Below are 16,751 nucleotides of genomic sequence, written 5' to 3'. Positions count from 1 at the left end.
GTCAAAAGCCTCTACAATGGACTGTTACGGCGCCATTCTAATGAGTTGAGTGCGACGCGCAAACCCTAAATGAGTTAACAGTCCCCCAGATCTAACACAAGAAATTTCGTTGACAAAGAAACCTCTATATAGCCGCCTCTTCCTTCTCTAGGAATACGCTTTCGAAACAAGGTACGTAAAGATCATTGTGAACAGGCTCATAGCAAGTCCACCAATCCAGGATGCCTCAGCATCCTCTCTCATTTTGTCACCACTAACAAAGAGAACGACCCAAGCCTTGTTACCCAGCCCCAAGACGGTTCCAGTACACCAACAGCTTTCATAGAAACCGATCAATTCGAATATGGAACTCAAAATGATCCAGATGGCGTTGATAACAGCAACGGATTTACCGAAGAAACGCGTAAGCACGGCGAGTCTGCCAACCCATTTGATCTGGGTACTGCGGGGAGTTTCGTACGTTGCACGTGTTGCGTCGACTGGTCGTTCTCTCTGATATAAAAGCATCACGTGATGCGACAGAAAGACTGATGTCAGTAGAAGGACATGCGCAAAAGTAGCAAGAAGTCCGTACAACAGGTAACTCCCAGAGCGACAGCCGAGACCGCGCACTTCCGTCAGGTACGATATGACGATGGCAGACCCAGTGACACCCCACTGAAGAAACACGGCGATAGCGTTGGAGGTCATGAAGTTCCACTTCCAGTCGGAGCTCGCTACAACATCCTTCCAATCCATGTATGGCTTATCATGATTGGGAGGTAGGGCGGCTTCGGCCAGGTTCGTGTTGTTGCGCCGAGGCCCTTGTACAGGCTCAGAAGGGTCTGCTTGAGCTCTCTGTGCCTGCACTGAATCGCGCTTCGCTACGAAGGCGTCGACAATCCTATGTCGTAGCTTTGGATAGGTCAAGATACGTGCATAATTGTAAGCGGGGCCCTGGCATGCTTCATCCCCTTGCACTTTACCCCAAAAGGCCTCATGTACTCTCGTCGATGGCGGGTTTATGAAGCCAGAACTCGCTTCCAGTGCTCTTAGTCGGGCAGATTCTCCACGTATTATCTCGCCCTAGATTGCGTCTCGCACTGTATTCTTTCGTGATTGTGTCCCAACAGCCATCCAACCCAAGACTATGGGAACTAGCCATGTCCAAAGCGTGCCAGAGGAGAGCAGAAGAGCTTCAGAATGTTGACCAAGCGATGTAACGTACGATCCAATGATGGTCAAGACCCAAGCAACGACTGCAAAAAAGGTCTGCGCAAAGAGGGAAAAGGTGTACTGCCGGCGAGTGTTGCGGAGACGTTGTTCGAGAGGTAGCCATCGATCGCTTAGCCCATTTGGTTCTTCCTCAAACAGTCGTCGGAACTGATCCTCATTTATTCTGATGGGAGACTGCTGAGAGCTGCAAAGGAAGTATCTAGCCGATTCCGTTGCTTCTTTCAAATGTGATGTTGTTTTACCGTTACCGAATTTGGCCGCGAATGTTATTGATGTTGAATGCGCATTCAGAGCTGTCGACATAAGAGAGAAAGTACTCAACATCGGGCTCCCGACCGCGAGGCAAAAACTTTCAAAGTTCCCAGATATGGAACCCGTCTCGTACGGTAGTTGCGCCGTCAGACCAAGCCACGGTAAGAAGTAGTTCGTCACACCGGATGTGAAGATTGGAAAATCAAAGACCTGCGAGAGTTCAGCGTCGAAAATATACAGCACAGATTCCAAAACCCAGATCACCAGTGACAATCCTGTAAAACCCGGCATTCTGTTGAATTGTGCTGATAACGGGATGACAATACCATAGGAAAGTTCTGCCTGGCGCAGTACGCATGACAAGTCTTCATGTCAATCCCCCATGCATTCCATACGTTGTTGACGAATTTCACAGGTTTGTGGCCATTTTGCGCGACCAGACCTTCGGCTATGTCTGTGAGGTTTTCAGCCTCGAGAAGCCGACGTACACACTTTGCTGCCCACGACGAGCTCTTGCCAAGCGGCGTTAGGAAATCTTCCAGCTCCAAATTATTCATACTTTGAAAATGTGAAGATTAGGTCCAAATCACAAGTATTTGCCAGGGGCGAGGGTGAGCTTTTTTTATCTCGCCTCAAGGACCAGGCTGACAGGCAGCCGTTGAAGCTGCCTTGGTGGTCACAAGCATACAACAGTCATTAATGGATGCGGTTAAATACCAAGCGGATATATTATGCCGCAATCAATACCTTTCAGCTGAGGAACTCCCACAAGGTGGAGGCTATGCTCGCTAATCGAGCAGGCGTGGAAGGAAACGCAACATTGTGTCAAATGTGCTAACCTGGAGGCAGCATAGCGCTAAACTAGAAGGAGCGTAGCCTTATCTGGAAAGGCAGACTGAGTGTTCAGTGGCGGGCAGACAAGAACACGTTTTACATTTCCAGGAAGCTTGCGCTGGCTCTCACCGTATACACGTTCTCGGTCTATCCATGGTCTTTGGTCTGATGCATTGTGGCTGAAGTGGTGCAGGGCAAAATGACGAGCGTTAGAAGAGCTGGACAATCGGAGCAAAGGGCGGATTATGGACATGCTATAGCATCGAATAGTAACCGATATATCGACGCATTATGAACACTATTGTTGAAATTGTACATGCCTAATTTATCTTGTAGAATTACATTTGCAATACGCTAACACCGGATCATTCCGCCTCCATGGACGAGTTCGAAGCTCAACACACCTAATGCCGGGCATGTATCCAGCTTGAAAGCCGCTTGCCCATCTTCATAACGCCAAAAACACCGCACTATGCTGCTACCCTATCGCTCTCACTTGATGTACAACACTACTTCTTCTTGCCCTTACCCTTGCTCTTGGTTGCCGAGCCATTGGTAGCAACACTACTCGCCCTCGATGGTGTCGCTGAAGCCGGTGATGCCTTGCCCTTGACCGTGTCGAGCTGCTTGTTCTGCAATCATGTTAGTACATATGCGGTTGCTAACAGGACCATAAACTCAACATACCTTGACACCATTCTTGGCCTGCTTCTTCTTCGGCTGCTCCTCTTCCTCTTCCTCCGTCTCCTCTTCTTCAAACCCACGCTTCCCATTCTTATTCTTGACATCGCCCTCACCGAGCTCACGGACGATTGCTGAAATAAGCGTGGTGCAGCGTCGACCAATCTCCTGTGGGGTACGGGAAAGGAAGAACCAATCGAAGCGGAAGAGGGGCGATTCGCGGATCTCGTCGCGGATCTTCTCGTAGATGTACTCACCTTCAACACCGTGCTTGTGTAGCATGACGACGAGGAACTTGTCTTCTTCCTCCGTGTAGACCTTTTTGTTTGTGGTCGAGACAGTATACTTGATCTGCATCTGCTGAAGTGGCATACGATACATGCCAATCTTCTTCGCGATGAGACGTTTCTTCTCTTCCGACTGTCGCACACGGAGTTCACCTTCTTCGATGACGCCGAGGTGCTTCTGCCAGTTGTCCAGTGTCTTATACTTCTTCCAAAAGACCTTGGCGTAGGCTTTGATCTCTTCGGCATCTTTCCCGTCGACTTCTTCAGAAATACCCTCGTAGTTTTGCCGACCGTACTTGGCGCTACCGTTTAGGAACTGTTGGAAGTCACGCTTGTTCCATTCGGGGAAACCCTGCTCGATCAAACGTTCCTTCTCAGCCTTTTCCTCTTCTGTCAGCGGCTCCGCGTCATCAATCTCCTGCTGCGCAAGTTGTTGATCGGCCTCACGCGCCTCAAGGTCCTCATCCGGACCATCCGGGAGAGGGGCTTTCAGGTTGTTTTCCTTGCGGTACCATGCGGTCTCCTTGTCTTGAAGCTCGGATAGGCGCGGAGGGAAGAATTGGTAGTCGTGGATGGTGATCTGCTTGGGCGCACGAGGTATCCTAGGCTGCTTGTTCTCTGTTCGTCCGCCAGTGACCAGCGTCTTGCGGTAATATGAATCGATGCCGTAGTTTTGCTCCTTGCGCTCGCGCTTCGAAGGGTTGATCCACGAGATACCGATCTCTTTCTTGCGGGGCTGGAACGTCTCGCCGTTCCACTCGTATGTTGAGTCCGAGGTGAACTTCTGAAGATCGTCTAGACCGAGAGTCTCATATCTCTTGTTAAGCTTCTCCGTCATCTCTTCACCGCGGCGCATGACAGCCTCGAAATCGTCATCCGCGAGTTCGCCATCAGCCGCTGGACCGACGGGACCCTTGCTTGCGAATACTTTCTCGGCACCATGCTGGATCATGGTCAGAAGCTCGTCCTTGGATGCGGCGTTCTTGACAGGCTGTTGTGAGCGACCTTGCTGGATGACTAGTTGATCGAGACGTAGCTTCTGCGCAGCACGTTCTAGGACTTTCTCTTCAATGGCCATCTCGGTCACGAAGCGGAAGACGTATACCTGCTTGGTCTGACCGATACGATGAGCACGGTCCATAGCCTGGAGATCGGCTTGTGGATTCCAATCGCTGTCGAAGAGAACCACGATATCAGCGGAAGTCAGGTTGATACCCAGTCCACCAGCACGGGTGGTGAGGAGGAACAGGAACTTCTCCGAGCCTTCCTTGTTGTAGTCGTCGATGGCCTGAATACGATCCTCGTGGGCGGTTGAACCGTCGATACGGCAGTACTTGTAATCTCGCATGACTGAATAGTCCTCCATAATGTCTAACACACGACTCATCTGTGAGAAGATAAGCACTCGACTACCCTGTGCCTTCATGCGCTTGAGTAGTTTGTCCAGCATGACCATTTTGGCAGCGTTGGTAACGAGATGTTCATCGGTAGTGTATGGCGGACCAGGCTCGGCGCCTTCGAATAGGTAAGGGTGGTTGCAGCACTTTCGCAGCTGCATGACGATGTTGAGGAGACGAGTCTTGGACTCCTTGTTGCCAGCACCGCCATTAACTGCGTCAATGTCCTTCTCGAGAATCTTCTTGTACCATTGAACTTGCATGTCGGACATGCCCACGTAGAGGTTGATCTCCTTCTTGGGCAACAGCGACTTTTCGACATCGGCCTTGACACGTCGGAGCAAAAAGGGTCGGAGGACCTTGTGAAGTTGCTTGACGACGGCGTCAGAGTCAGCGTTCTGCTGTGAGAACCAATCATCGAAGGCGGCAGAGTCTCCGAAGACGTCGGGGAGCAGGAAGTTGAGTAGGGCCCAGAGTTCGTGGAGGTTGTTCTGGAGAGGGGTACCAGTGATGAGCAGCCGGCTTCGGGAGTTGAAGACACGAACCATCTGTGCAAGCGATGACTCCTCGTTCTTGATACGATGGGCTTCGTCGATGATGATGTATTCCCATGCGAACTTCTTCAAGTGTGATTTCTCGCGCAAGATCATCTCGTAGGAGGTGATGCAGACGTCGAAGCCATCCGGCACCAGGCGCTCCTTGATGAGCTCGGCACGATCATCCTTGTTACCCTGAAGGACCAATACGTTGACGTCGGGGCACCACTTGGCGAATTCGCGCTTCCAGTTATCGAGTGTCGACTTGGGCACTGCGACCAGGTGGGGACCGTGAATGCCGGCAATATAACGCAGGTAACCGATGAAGGAGATGGTCTGCAGAGTCTTTCCGAGACCCATCTCGTCGGCAAGGATACCAGAAATACCGTTCTCGTGCAGAGAGATGAGCCAATTGAGACCAGCGACCTGGTAGTCGCGCATGGTACCTCCTTTAATGAAGCCTGGTGACTCCCGGAAGACAGTCTCGTTGTGCCCACCATGCTTCTCTTCGCGCACCAGCTCAGCATCCTCCTCCTGCTCAGTCTTTCTGCGTCGCTCCGCAGCGGCGCCGCCTTTCCGCACCTTGCTCGCCTTGGATCGCTTGGTCTCTTCGGCATCCTGGCGATCGATCTCGGCGAGAATCTCCTTTATGCGCGGGTTGGGGTTCGTGTCGATGAAGTGGCGGAACAGATCAGTCAGACCGAGGAGGTATCGAAAGCGGCGAATCGTATCGTCTTCCTATGGGGGGAGGCCAAGTCAGTCATGTACTATGAATGTAATGCGCCGATGACGTCGCGTACCTTGGATGCCCTCAGACCCTCAGCCTTCTTGCCATACATGCTTTTTCGCATATTCATCTCTTCGGCGCGTCGCTTTCGCCCGTCGACTGGCGCGTTGTCACCTGCGACGCTGTTTGCTGTGGTGTTGGGGTTGGTGTCAGAGTCCTATGCGCGTGTCAGTTTGTCGACCGAGTGGATGCGGTGTGGTGTCGGAGTCTTCGTACTGTGTAATCGGGTGTATCAACGTTGTACTGTGCCTATGATGTTAGCCTTGTCTCTTGCTTAGGCGCGCCTTCCACCACCTTGACGTCTGGGTGTCGCGGCGAGGAAGGCGCGCATGGGGATTGCTCTTACGCCGAACTTCTTGAAGCCACTCATCGTGTCGTCTTGCTGGTCCTGCATCTCGACGTCTGAATGCACCGACGCCTCATCAGACGATGGCTCCTCCTTCTTCGCAGCGGCCTTCCGCGGCATATTGCCTGTTTGGGCTGTTCGCCGCGTGTAGTTGGGCGAGTGTTATGACAACAATGGCGCAATCGATCGTATGACGTCTCTGGGTATGTGGGCGTGTCGAATGTGATGGCGTGGACGCGTTGAAGACGTGTTTGTGGTGGCAGAGGTTTGCGCAATGTACAGCAGGAGTAGTGACAGAATAATGTGGACAGCCCTTGGCGCGTCAGGACGATGTGCGCTATCCTCTTTGTGGCCGTGCTCAACTACTACCCCAGGGCGGCAACACTAAGCCAACACTTCCAGTCGCCTAACAGATCAACATCCACGCGTTCCCCGCCGCCTGCATCAAATACTGCTTAGAACACGATACCGTTGAAGTAACAAAAGAAGCGGACGCGTTGCGCGACGCGACATAGAACATGACGTCAGTCATCTTGTTTCTAAGTTGAATGAATTGACATGGCATTAAGGGTCATAAAGCGAGATGACAATGCATCACAAGCCGACAATATAGGGAAGGCAGTAGACCGCCTAGGCGATTAAGATTGTTAAGCAGTGAAACTCCGCTCGACGATTTTGCCCACCACGGACGTCACTGCATTCCGACTACACAGGCAAGCCAGTTCGTCCAACGCCTGAACGTGCCTGCCAAATCCATCACCATCATCTGGGGTAATGCAGAGAAGGATGTGGATTTCCGGAACTAGTGCTATCAGCGCAAACATAGCAGGTGCCACGGGAACAGAATCAAACCTAAGATAGGAGAAACCTTCACGTTCCAGTGGAAGTTGTCAATGAAGCAAACGCATTACGCCGCAGCGCCGTGTCGAACGACATGGTAGCTTCTGAGCTACGGCTTAGGAAGTCGCATCCAAGTTTACCTTTCCGACATGTCACAACTCCAAATCGCTCCACCTACCTCCAACCTCGCTTCTTTCCTTTATCCATAGCGGTGACTGTGTGAAATCACAATTATGCGCACTTGCAGTGTTCGCTACTGCGCTTCGCTAGACCGTCATCCCACGCTTCCCCAGTTACCAAACCTCGCTTAATATAGGCAACAGCTACGATGTTGACCAGACACTACATCATACGAGAGAAGACTCTGAGAAGACACTGAGAAAGTACTCGCCCGAAGCAGGGTGAAATTCGCGCAAACCTATACCCAGTGCGTATTAATTTCTACCTTCACTATTGGCGGTGGATTCATCCGCAATAGCAAAGCGCAAAAAGCTTGGGATTGGTGGTGCTTTGAGCGTTCGTCTAAGCCCTGGAGAAAAATAGCCCCACTCCTAGTGGATCCACGTCAGTCCTTCCAGCCGCACCTCCCGCACTTCGACACAGCTCCCGTATGTACTGAACAATACAGGCATTCTCCTGGCCTCTACATCTTTGACAGGCCACTCCTGAGTGTATTCTAAGATCACCTTAGTGTTTGCCACGTACTGGCGTATTGCCTAATTACCTAGGTACTGGGCTCAAGCCGATAGGGCGAACGACACCGTCCATACCTACACGAGCGCCTTACGTTGCCGCTCCATTCGAATTGACTCAATCTGATAGCCACGGCAACAAGAAATCTCCAAATGCGCCTTATTAATTGCTCAACACGACGGCTTGAAGAGTTCCTCGGCAGTGATATTCCAGACTATGCTATTCTCTCGCACACCTGGGGCGATGAGGAGGTGTCCTTCGCCAATCTTTCCTCTAGTCACTCTAATTCTAACCCTACGATAACAACCCAATCTGGCTATCAGAAGATCATGTATACCTGCCAGCAAGCCATCCACGACGGATTCGGCTACGCATGGATAGACACCTGTTGTATTGACAAAAGTTCTAGCGCAGAACTTTCCGAGGCCATAAACTCTATGTTCACCTGGTATAAAAACTCAGCTCGATGCTATGCGTATCTCTCGGACGTCTCGAAAGTCGACATGGGCAATCAATTCTCCGAAAGTAGATGGTTTGCACGTGGCTGGACACTGCAGGAGCTGTTGGCGCCAAAAGACGTTGATTTTTTTGATCGACAGTGGAACCATTTGGGCACGAAATCAGAGAACACAGGATGGATATCAAAGATAACAGGAATAGACGCAGAGGCTCTGCTTGGTACAAGAGACAATGGTCAGTCCATCGGACTTGGCTCCTTCTGCGTTGCTAAGAGGATGTCATGGGCCTCAGCGAGACAGACAACACGTGAGGAAGACATTGCATATTGCCTCCTTGGAATATTCGACATAAACATGCCGCTTCTGTATGGAGAAGGTAACCGGGCTTTTCTTCGTCTCCAAGAAGAGATCATCCGGAAAATCGATGATGACTCTATCCTCGCTTGGGACCTGAAGCCAGAGATGGATCATGGTCTAGGACCGATATCAGACAATTCGAGGAACCATATGAGTGGAATAAGTCATGGGAGTGGGATTTTGGCAAGCTCGCCGAAGGACTTCGCAAACTGTGGCAACTTGAGATATGCTGCAGAATCAGCTTCACCATTCACATTAACGAAAGCTGGCCTACAGATACAACTACCGCTTTTACCATTGTCCGAGATGGATGATTCTTCCAGTCTACATGAGTCTCGTGGATGGATTGGGCTACTCAGTTGCTCAACTGGATCAACCCTGAAGTTCCTAGGTATCTTGCTCTACTCAACGAGGCACGATCAGGACTTCAGTGCAAAACTTACTCGGGCTAGGGCTTACACCTTTGGAGCTTACTATCATACGGTCGTTGTCGGTTCAAGAGCTGCTGCAAGGTCAGTCCTTACGACAGTGACAATTACTGGATTCGAAGAAGGTCAAAAGTTACGAGACTGGCGCTTGGGCTACCGGCAGTTTGTCGTCAACGAATCCAGCGCTCTCAATAATGCCGGTTACCAAGTTAGGAGTGGTACCGCATGGGACATTGCGGACTGGAGAAGTTCAGAGTCTCGGTACAACCCGATCTGGGATCCTGGAGCAATGATTCTTACAATAGAAGGGGAAGCAAGATTCCGGGACATCATTGAGTTCTGCTTCGAACCATTGTCGGGTAGGCGAGGTACCACTTTCACCGTCTTCATGCGTACTATCAACAGTAGAGTCATAGTTCGGGAGGGGGACGTTTTTTCTGATGAGGACAGGCGTGATTTTTATGTTGATCTCGAACACGAGTATCCTCAGAATGACCTGGGTAACGTTATTATCCATGACAGTGAAGGAAGTTCGTTTCATGTCAGCGTTGAGATTCGTGCGACGAGAGTATATAACCACCGCCTGTTTGAGGTCAATGTTGATGCCCTTCAAGTTATGACTGGTGATAGTTAATAAGCCACACTTTTTAGGTATAAAAACAGAGAACTGATGGCCGTGAAATGGTCTGTGGCTTCTGCAACGACACGACATCAGAATTCTTGACATCTGCGGTTGAACGAAGGCTATAGATGCATCAACTGTGATGAATCATTCGGGCAGTCGAGGAGATAAAGCCATATCCCAAGATGAGACCAAAAACTTCGCTCAAAATACCCCGTTACACCTGGCTGCAATCGCAGACAAAGCAGGTTATTCGATGGAAAGTTCCCATATGGTAATGGCCGGATCATTAACCGGTCGAGTTATGCGAAGCTGACTTATAACAGCACGTTTTTCCAGCGATACTCGACTAGGGAATCATGTCGCAGGGCACCGTAGAGTCTACCTCTGCAAAGGCTCCTCTCTAATCATATTGTGGCGTTGAGTGATGGTGTTTAGGATAACAAGCGTATATCACGTTCGCGCACATTGAGTAGTGCACAGCCACGGTAAGTTAGGGCAAAACTCATGCCGAGCGAGATGGAGATACACGCGGGATGACGAGTAGGTGGCGTGCAGAAACCAGAAGATGTGAGTGTACCAAAAAACTAATATGCGCAGATGTCTATCGTACCAAGTGGACCCACGTCATCGGCACATTGTTCGGGCGCTTGCCAACCACGCTTGACCCGCTCTGTAAGCCGCGTCTCCACTCCTCTCCAAACCACGCGATAAGAGCCGTTGATACAGGTAACGTACGGCAGCCTCGGGAAACTATCATCGGCCGCCTACCTTCCTGATTGCGATGTCTTCGACGCCGTTTACGTACATGCACAGCTCGTTTGAGGCGTGCCGATGAAGCTGGCCAGTCATGCTAAAGAGCCGAGAGCTTATCTGTGTGGTTTCCACGTTTGACCCTCGTAGGGCGCATGCCTCGTAGTCACCGACATATCTTGTCTTACGAGTGGGAAACGAACTACGCGAAGGATCGGAATCATGACTCTGCGCATGGCTTGGAGGCCAGTATCTCTTCCGCAATGGAGAAGGGAAAATATGCTGCTGATGTATAAAGCATATCGCGGGCCTGCAGCTGTATGAATCTACATCTCGCGCTTCACTCAGGCTACGGTCCAGACTCATCGTGGGTATGATGCATCTCTTCCGGTTCCTCGGCGTCGCATCCTTCACTGTTGTCGGGGTGCAGGCTGCCGTGTCTTCCACTGGCTTCACGGTATCCTTGACGGACATCGACTACTTCCTGCCACCAAAGCCTATTGCCAAGATCGCCGGATGCCAAGAGATCCAAGCCGCATTCGAAGATGCTTTGTTTGTGCCGTTCACAGTAGTGAAGTCTCAGGACGATGGCATAGATGTCGCATCACTTACAGCCAGCTACGCCGAAGATGATGTATGGCAAGAGGGCTTTATGGAAGGTGTGTTTCTAATTCTACCTGCCCAAGAACTTAACTCATATTATCATGTAGCGATATACGTTCAGGGTAGCGATCCTAAGCTTGCGAACACTTCTTTAACCATCCTATCTGGCACTGCTTCCAAGGACCTAGCTCCAGGACCCTACTTCATCAACGCAGCTGGTCATGTCCACGAGGCGTGGAGACTGTTCTCCGATGTTCAAGGCGCTTTCACCGAATCTGCGATTGCTAACGGCGATGGCTCGTACTCGGTTTTGCCCGCAGGCACTGTAGGCCAAAAGCATGCGATTGCCGTTCCTTCGCGTCTATACTTCACTAAGACGGCTGAGAAGCCATTAGCTGGTGTACGCATCGGCATCAAAGATATCTACGATATCAAGGGACTGCGCACATCGAACGGAAACCGCGCTTGGTACTGGTTATACCCTCCCGCTAACGCAACTGCGCCACCGGTTCAAAACTTAATCGATGCGGGAGCCATCGTCATTGGCAAGATGATTACGTCTCAGTTTGCAAACGGTGAGACTGCGACGGCCGACTGGGTTGACTACCACGAGGCATTCAACCCTCGTGGCGACGGCTACCAAGACACATCCTCCAGTTCTTCTGGTGGTGGCGCTGGTACAGCATCGTACTCTTGGCTCGATGTCAGCCTCGGTTCCGACACCGGCGGCAGTGTGCGGGGCCCATCACAAGTCCAAGGTCTTTATGGTAACCGACCATCTCACGGACTCGTATCCCTAGACCACACGATGCCACTCAGTCCCGTGCTCGATACCCCCGGCTTGCTAGCTCGCAATCCGCAAGTTTGGATGGAGGCAGCTCAAGCCATGTACGGGCCCAACATCACCATTATGAGCACCTATCCAAAGAGTATCCAGACTCTTGCCTGGCCCACTGAAGTCGAAGATGTCGCTGATCAGCTTCTGGTCGACTTTTTGGGAAACGTGACCGAGTTCCTCAGCGCGAATGCTACAGCCTACAACATTACGGCCTCGTTCGACGCTGCGAACGCGGATATTGCACCCTTAACGACCTTCATGAACCTCACGTACGCACTACTAATCACCAAACAGCAGACTGAGCTGGTCCGCGAGCCCTTCTACGCCGACTACGCCAAACTCCACGACGGCCGCCTTCCATTCGTTAACCCCGTCCCACTAGCTCGCTGGGGCTGGGGCGACAACCAAACCATCACCGTCAACGAGGCCATTGCCAACAAGACCATCTTCCAGACCTGGGCCAACGAGACCTTCCTCGCTCCTTCGCCCGAAACATGCTCTGAGTCTTTGGTCATGTATGTTGGTTCCACCGGCCGCACCACGTACCGTAACACGTATTGGGATGAGCCTGGTGTGCCTTTCGGTTTCAGCAATAGTCGCATTTCAGTCATGGCGGAAGTGCCGGATTTTGTGGTGCCGCTGGGTGAGGCGCCGTATAATTCGACAATTACGGGGCATGTGGAGTATCTACCTGTTACAGCGAATTTGATGGTGGCGAAGGGGTGTGATGGGATGTTATTCTCACTGATCGGGGATTTGTATGAGGCAGGCACTTTGAAGGAGAGCAAGGTTGGGAGGAGTGGTGTTACTGGGGGAGAGATATTGTTGAGGAGGAATTGGCTGTGATGTTGAGCGGGTGAATTTTACGTATTACTGCAACATGTGACGGGACTTTGATGATGTGACTGTATGTGCGCGTACTATCATCTCGTTCATATGGCTAACAGGATAGCATTTAGCATGCAGTTCATGGACAGAAACTGCTCAAGGATCAAGAGTTTTTATTGCAGGGTTATGTCGCCAAAATGGACCACGATCCGAACGCGAAAGGGAAACTAGAGGAGAACCAACGCGGTACTCGTACTCCTGTTCGGATTTGGTCAGGATCAACTGTGGTCCGTTGACACCCACGTGTTAGTTTGCTACGGTAGCGGCTCTATCTCCTTAAGATCCATGGAATGTATCGAACACGTCGCAACCGGTCACTGAGAATATCGCAGAACTGTGCGACTTCTGCCTTGCATTTACCACTTTGATTTTGATTTGATTTGGATAACTTAATTTGAATTGATACCCCGCTGCGGGGCAGATAGACCCCGATTTCTTGTACTAGTAAGTCATCTCCTAGCTAGTAAACTTGCTACGATACTTGTTGAATTAAACAAAACGCATTTATGAACAATAGATATACTAATCGTACGCTAGTAACTCACAGCCTCTACAGTGATACATTACGATAAGATTTTATATACAGAAGCAGTTAATCAGAGTCCTCAGAATCAATGTCAGAGTATTTAGTTTCAGCAATGTTTGCTACCCGACGCTCTCGTACCACACCCTCCTGTATGAGAGACCTAAGGACCTAATTCCTCTCTAACGTAGACCCTAATAGTAAGCTCCTATTTAGTGTACACGTTTTTAAAGCCTCACTAAATCGACGCTCTAGGTCTAAACTCATTGCTAGTGCAGCAAAGATATCAAGCGCTACCTTATGCAGTGTAGGAAAGCGCTCCTTGTTATTGCGCCACCAAGTAATAAGATCTATTAGTTCCTTCACAACCTTACGTTTGCTAGTAACTTTATCTATTACGATGCCATCACGCCGTGGTACCTTTAGTGTTGTGTAGTAACGGTTAAGCTCTTGTGCGAGCGTCTCCGTGTCAGGCTTAGAAGGAACGTAGTCGTCGGAGAAGAGGAGGTCGTCATCGAATTAAGTCTCTGGGATAAGGACATTAGCCTGCGATTAAGCAGCTTAAGTAGCTCTAGTAACAGTTAACGGCTCTACAGCAACGTTAGGACCGATAGATCTAGTATCGTAGGACTTGCACAGCGTTTCAAAACGCTTTTAAGCGCCACTAAGCTATCTAGACTAACCCTCCTATCGTTTCTAAAGACCTCGCTAATTGATGTTGGGGTTAAGGATCTAGGCCGCAGTGTAGGCTGGTGTTTGGTCTGAAACCCTGTAGTAGAAGTCGAGCTTTGCCCAGATTAAAGCTGCAAATTGCTTTACCTCCTTACTTAGCTAGGGCTGTCTCTTGCTTCGCTTAGTCTACTGTTTATAGTATTTAAGGAGCTTCTCAATCTCATTAAGCTATGTTAAGATATTTACCTTCTAGCCTTCTAGTCTTTTTGTTGCTAGGTAAAGTAGCTTAAGCAGTGCTTCGATCGCGGTAAGCGTGTCCTAGTCAGCGGCTATAAGCTAGTCATTGCTTATAAGCTCGTCGCTATGTCACGGCGCTAACCTAGATAGCCTATTAGAGCGCGCCAAGCTGCTAAGCGAGCAGCTGCGCGATCGCTGAAATTCCTGCGCGAACGCGCCCTGTCGTACGCTCCTTGAGCTACGTCCTTGTCTTAGCCTGACCCCGTACTATCAGCGATATCGTAGTGAATATACTGATCACGTGCACCTACCTTCCCTGCCTGCTGACCCCGTGACATTACGTAGCTCCTATCTATAGGTGCCCGTCCCCGCGAGGCCCGCTATGGATCGCCCTGAACCTCCCGCAACCCCAGACTCAGCCGAAGCCCTTGTGGCTGAGGTGCAGAGAGACCCCAATGCCTGGCTGCTGTACCTGCGCAATAACTACCAGTACCTGCAGAGCCTCGAGGGCTCCCTAAGCGACGCGCGCACTACTGAGCAAGAGCTCCAGACCTCTGTTATCGAGCGCGATGGAATTATCCGCTACCAGAAGGAGCAACTCGCCGCCGACCAGAAGCAGATTACCCAGCTCGAGATCGAGAAATCTCACCTTGCTGCCGCCGCAAGCCCCGCTGTACAGACCCCCCGCGCCTCTACCCTATCCCCTCGAGCTACTACTAAAGCTCGTGCAGATAACCCAGCGAGACCGCCTACGCCTGTTACTGCCCCACATTCCAGAACCGCTAGCCTTAGCGAGAAAATACCTGACCCAAAGGAATTTGATGGAACTCAAGACGACCTTTGGCGCTTCGTCCAGCAGATCTATGGTAAGATGACTGCTAACGCCGACCGCTTCCCTCTAGCTACAAATTGGATGACCTACGTCGCTGGACGCCTAACTGGAAGAGCCTATCAGCTTATGCTACCTAAGATCCGATACGGAATCCCCCAGTTCGTGGACTACCCGCAGATGCTCGAATACCTAGAACAAGCGTTTGGGGACCCAGACCGTACCCAGAACGCTTAGAACAAGCTTTTCAACCTAAAGCAGAAGAACCTTGATTTCAGCACCTACTTCGCGGAATTCTAGCGCCTAGCACTAGAAGGAGAAATGTTAGAGAGCACCCTAACGCCCCTGCTATTCCAAGGGATATCTCGCGAGCTGCAGGATATGCTCCTGCACAATCCACCGCCCTCGCAGGAGTTCTCCGTGTATGCTAGCCACCTCTAGAAACTTGACAACCGCTACCGTCAGCACCAACAGCAAGTCTCCCGTAACCGCACCCCTATAGCTAGGGCGTTCCCGAGCAGCTACGCCGCAGCCGCTAAGCCTACCGTCTACTCAAACGTAACCGCCAAACGACCTAGCTCTCCCCGCTCCGGCCCACCAAGTCCAGCTCCGATGTACGAACCTATGGACCTCTCTTCTCAGAAGACGTTCGCACCAGGCAGCCGGAGGGAGAGAGGCGAATGTTTCCGCTGCGGATCAAAATCCTACCGAGTCGCCCAGTGCCCTGAGCCTGACACCCGCCAGTCCGCGGGAACGATTACTAACCAGCACCAACGCTACCCCAGTCCGCCAGCCGCCTACTAGGCTCTCTGCTCTGCGTCCCCGCAGCCTTACCGCCCCGCTAGCCCCTCTAGGTCTCCACTACTCCGCCGTGCCGCCAGCCCGCCCTCTAAGACGAACTACTCGTTAAATGGAGTGAGCCTGAACTAAGTCGCGTGCAGGCTCCTGAACGGCGCATTAAGAAATCACTTCCCTTAGTCCAATTATCCGCCGCGTCTATTAAGGGACTATCGGTGCACGAGGAAAGTGACCAGAGGTCTAACATGATTATCCTGCCTATCACGCTAGAGATAGGGAAGAAGGCGATACTAACGTACGCTATAACTGATTCTGGAGCAGAGGGTAAAGGATTTATAGACCGAAGCTGGGCTGATAGCTACGGGCTACCTCTAAGGAAGCGAAAGAACCCCTTTGGCATTGTTACGTTTGAGGGCGACATGTCTGTTAAGGGGATAGTAACGCACTATATAGAAACTACCATGCGGGTAGAGGACCACCTAGAGACGATCCGGCTGAACGTGACGCAGCTAGCGCACTACCCAGTAATCCTAGGAATGCCCTGGCTAAAGCAACATGACCCGAAGATTGGCTTCGCTAGCCACACGTTGACGTTTGAGAGCGAGTACTGCCAGAAACACTGCAACACGCCTGGAAGGCCAAACAAGATCCACGCTCTGCACGAGCTCCCGCCAAAATCCCGCCCGATTGACCTGCCCGACCGCCTAAAGCTGCTGAGGAATCGAGATATCGCGAAGGTATCGCTGAACGCTTGCGCTGCGTACGCCCGAAGAAACTACTGTATGTTTACGATCACGATCGAACAGATAGATCGCTATCTGTCCTAGCCTGACACGCCTGAGTTACTAGACCCTAAGTCCCTACTGCCAGAGGAGAT

General features: G+C 51.1%; 4 protein-coding genes across 4 annotated transcripts; 2 read left to right on the top strand and 2 right to left on the bottom strand.

The window, feature by feature from the left end:
- Positions 1–147: 147 nt before the first annotated feature.
- On the bottom strand, positions 148–1,758 carry ALTATR162_LOCUS5093 (uncharacterized protein; the record flags this gene model as incomplete). Its single annotated transcript, XM_043312710.1, has 2 exons — positions 148–1,065; positions 1,111–1,758. 2 exons carry the CDS (start codon positions 1,756–1,758, stop codon positions 148–150), a joined length of 1,566 nt encoding a protein of 521 aa, XP_043168645.1.
- A 1,052-nt stretch (positions 1,759–2,810) lies between these two features.
- Positions 2,811–6,455, bottom strand: ALTATR162_LOCUS5092 (uncharacterized protein; the record flags this gene model as incomplete). The annotated part of the gene is made up of 5 exons (XM_043312709.1): positions 2,811–2,933; positions 2,989–5,940; positions 6,003–6,146; positions 6,206–6,238; positions 6,336–6,455. The coding sequence occupies 5 exons, from the start codon at positions 6,453–6,455 to the stop codon at positions 2,811–2,813; spliced, it is 3,372 nt and encodes a 1,123-aa protein (XP_043168644.1).
- Positions 6,456–8,989: 2,534 nt separating this feature from the next.
- On the top strand, positions 8,990–9,745 carry ALTATR162_LOCUS5091 (uncharacterized protein; the record flags this gene model as incomplete). The annotated part of the gene is made up of 1 exon (XM_043312708.1): positions 8,990–9,745. The coding sequence occupies one exon, from the start codon at positions 8,990–8,992 to the stop codon at positions 9,743–9,745; it is 756 nt and encodes a 251-aa protein (XP_043168643.1).
- Positions 9,746–10,859: 1,114 nt separating this feature from the next.
- On the top strand, positions 10,860–12,773 carry ALTATR162_LOCUS5090 (uncharacterized protein; the record flags this gene model as incomplete). The annotated part of the gene is made up of 1 exon (XM_043312707.1): positions 10,860–12,773. One exon carries the CDS (start codon positions 10,860–10,862, stop codon positions 12,771–12,773), a length of 1,914 nt encoding a protein of 637 aa, XP_043168642.1.
- Positions 12,774–16,751: the final 3,978 nt, after the last annotated feature.

Source organism: Alternaria atra (genome assembly GCF_907166805.1).
Source record: "Alternaria atra isolate CS162 genome assembly, contig: 25, whole genome shotgun sequence".
Lineage (NCBI taxonomy): Eukaryota > Fungi > Ascomycota > Dothideomycetes > Pleosporales > Pleosporaceae > Alternaria > Alternaria atra.
Note: the sequence above shows the minus strand (reverse complement) of the source record. Positions and strands in the feature narration are given on the sequence as shown.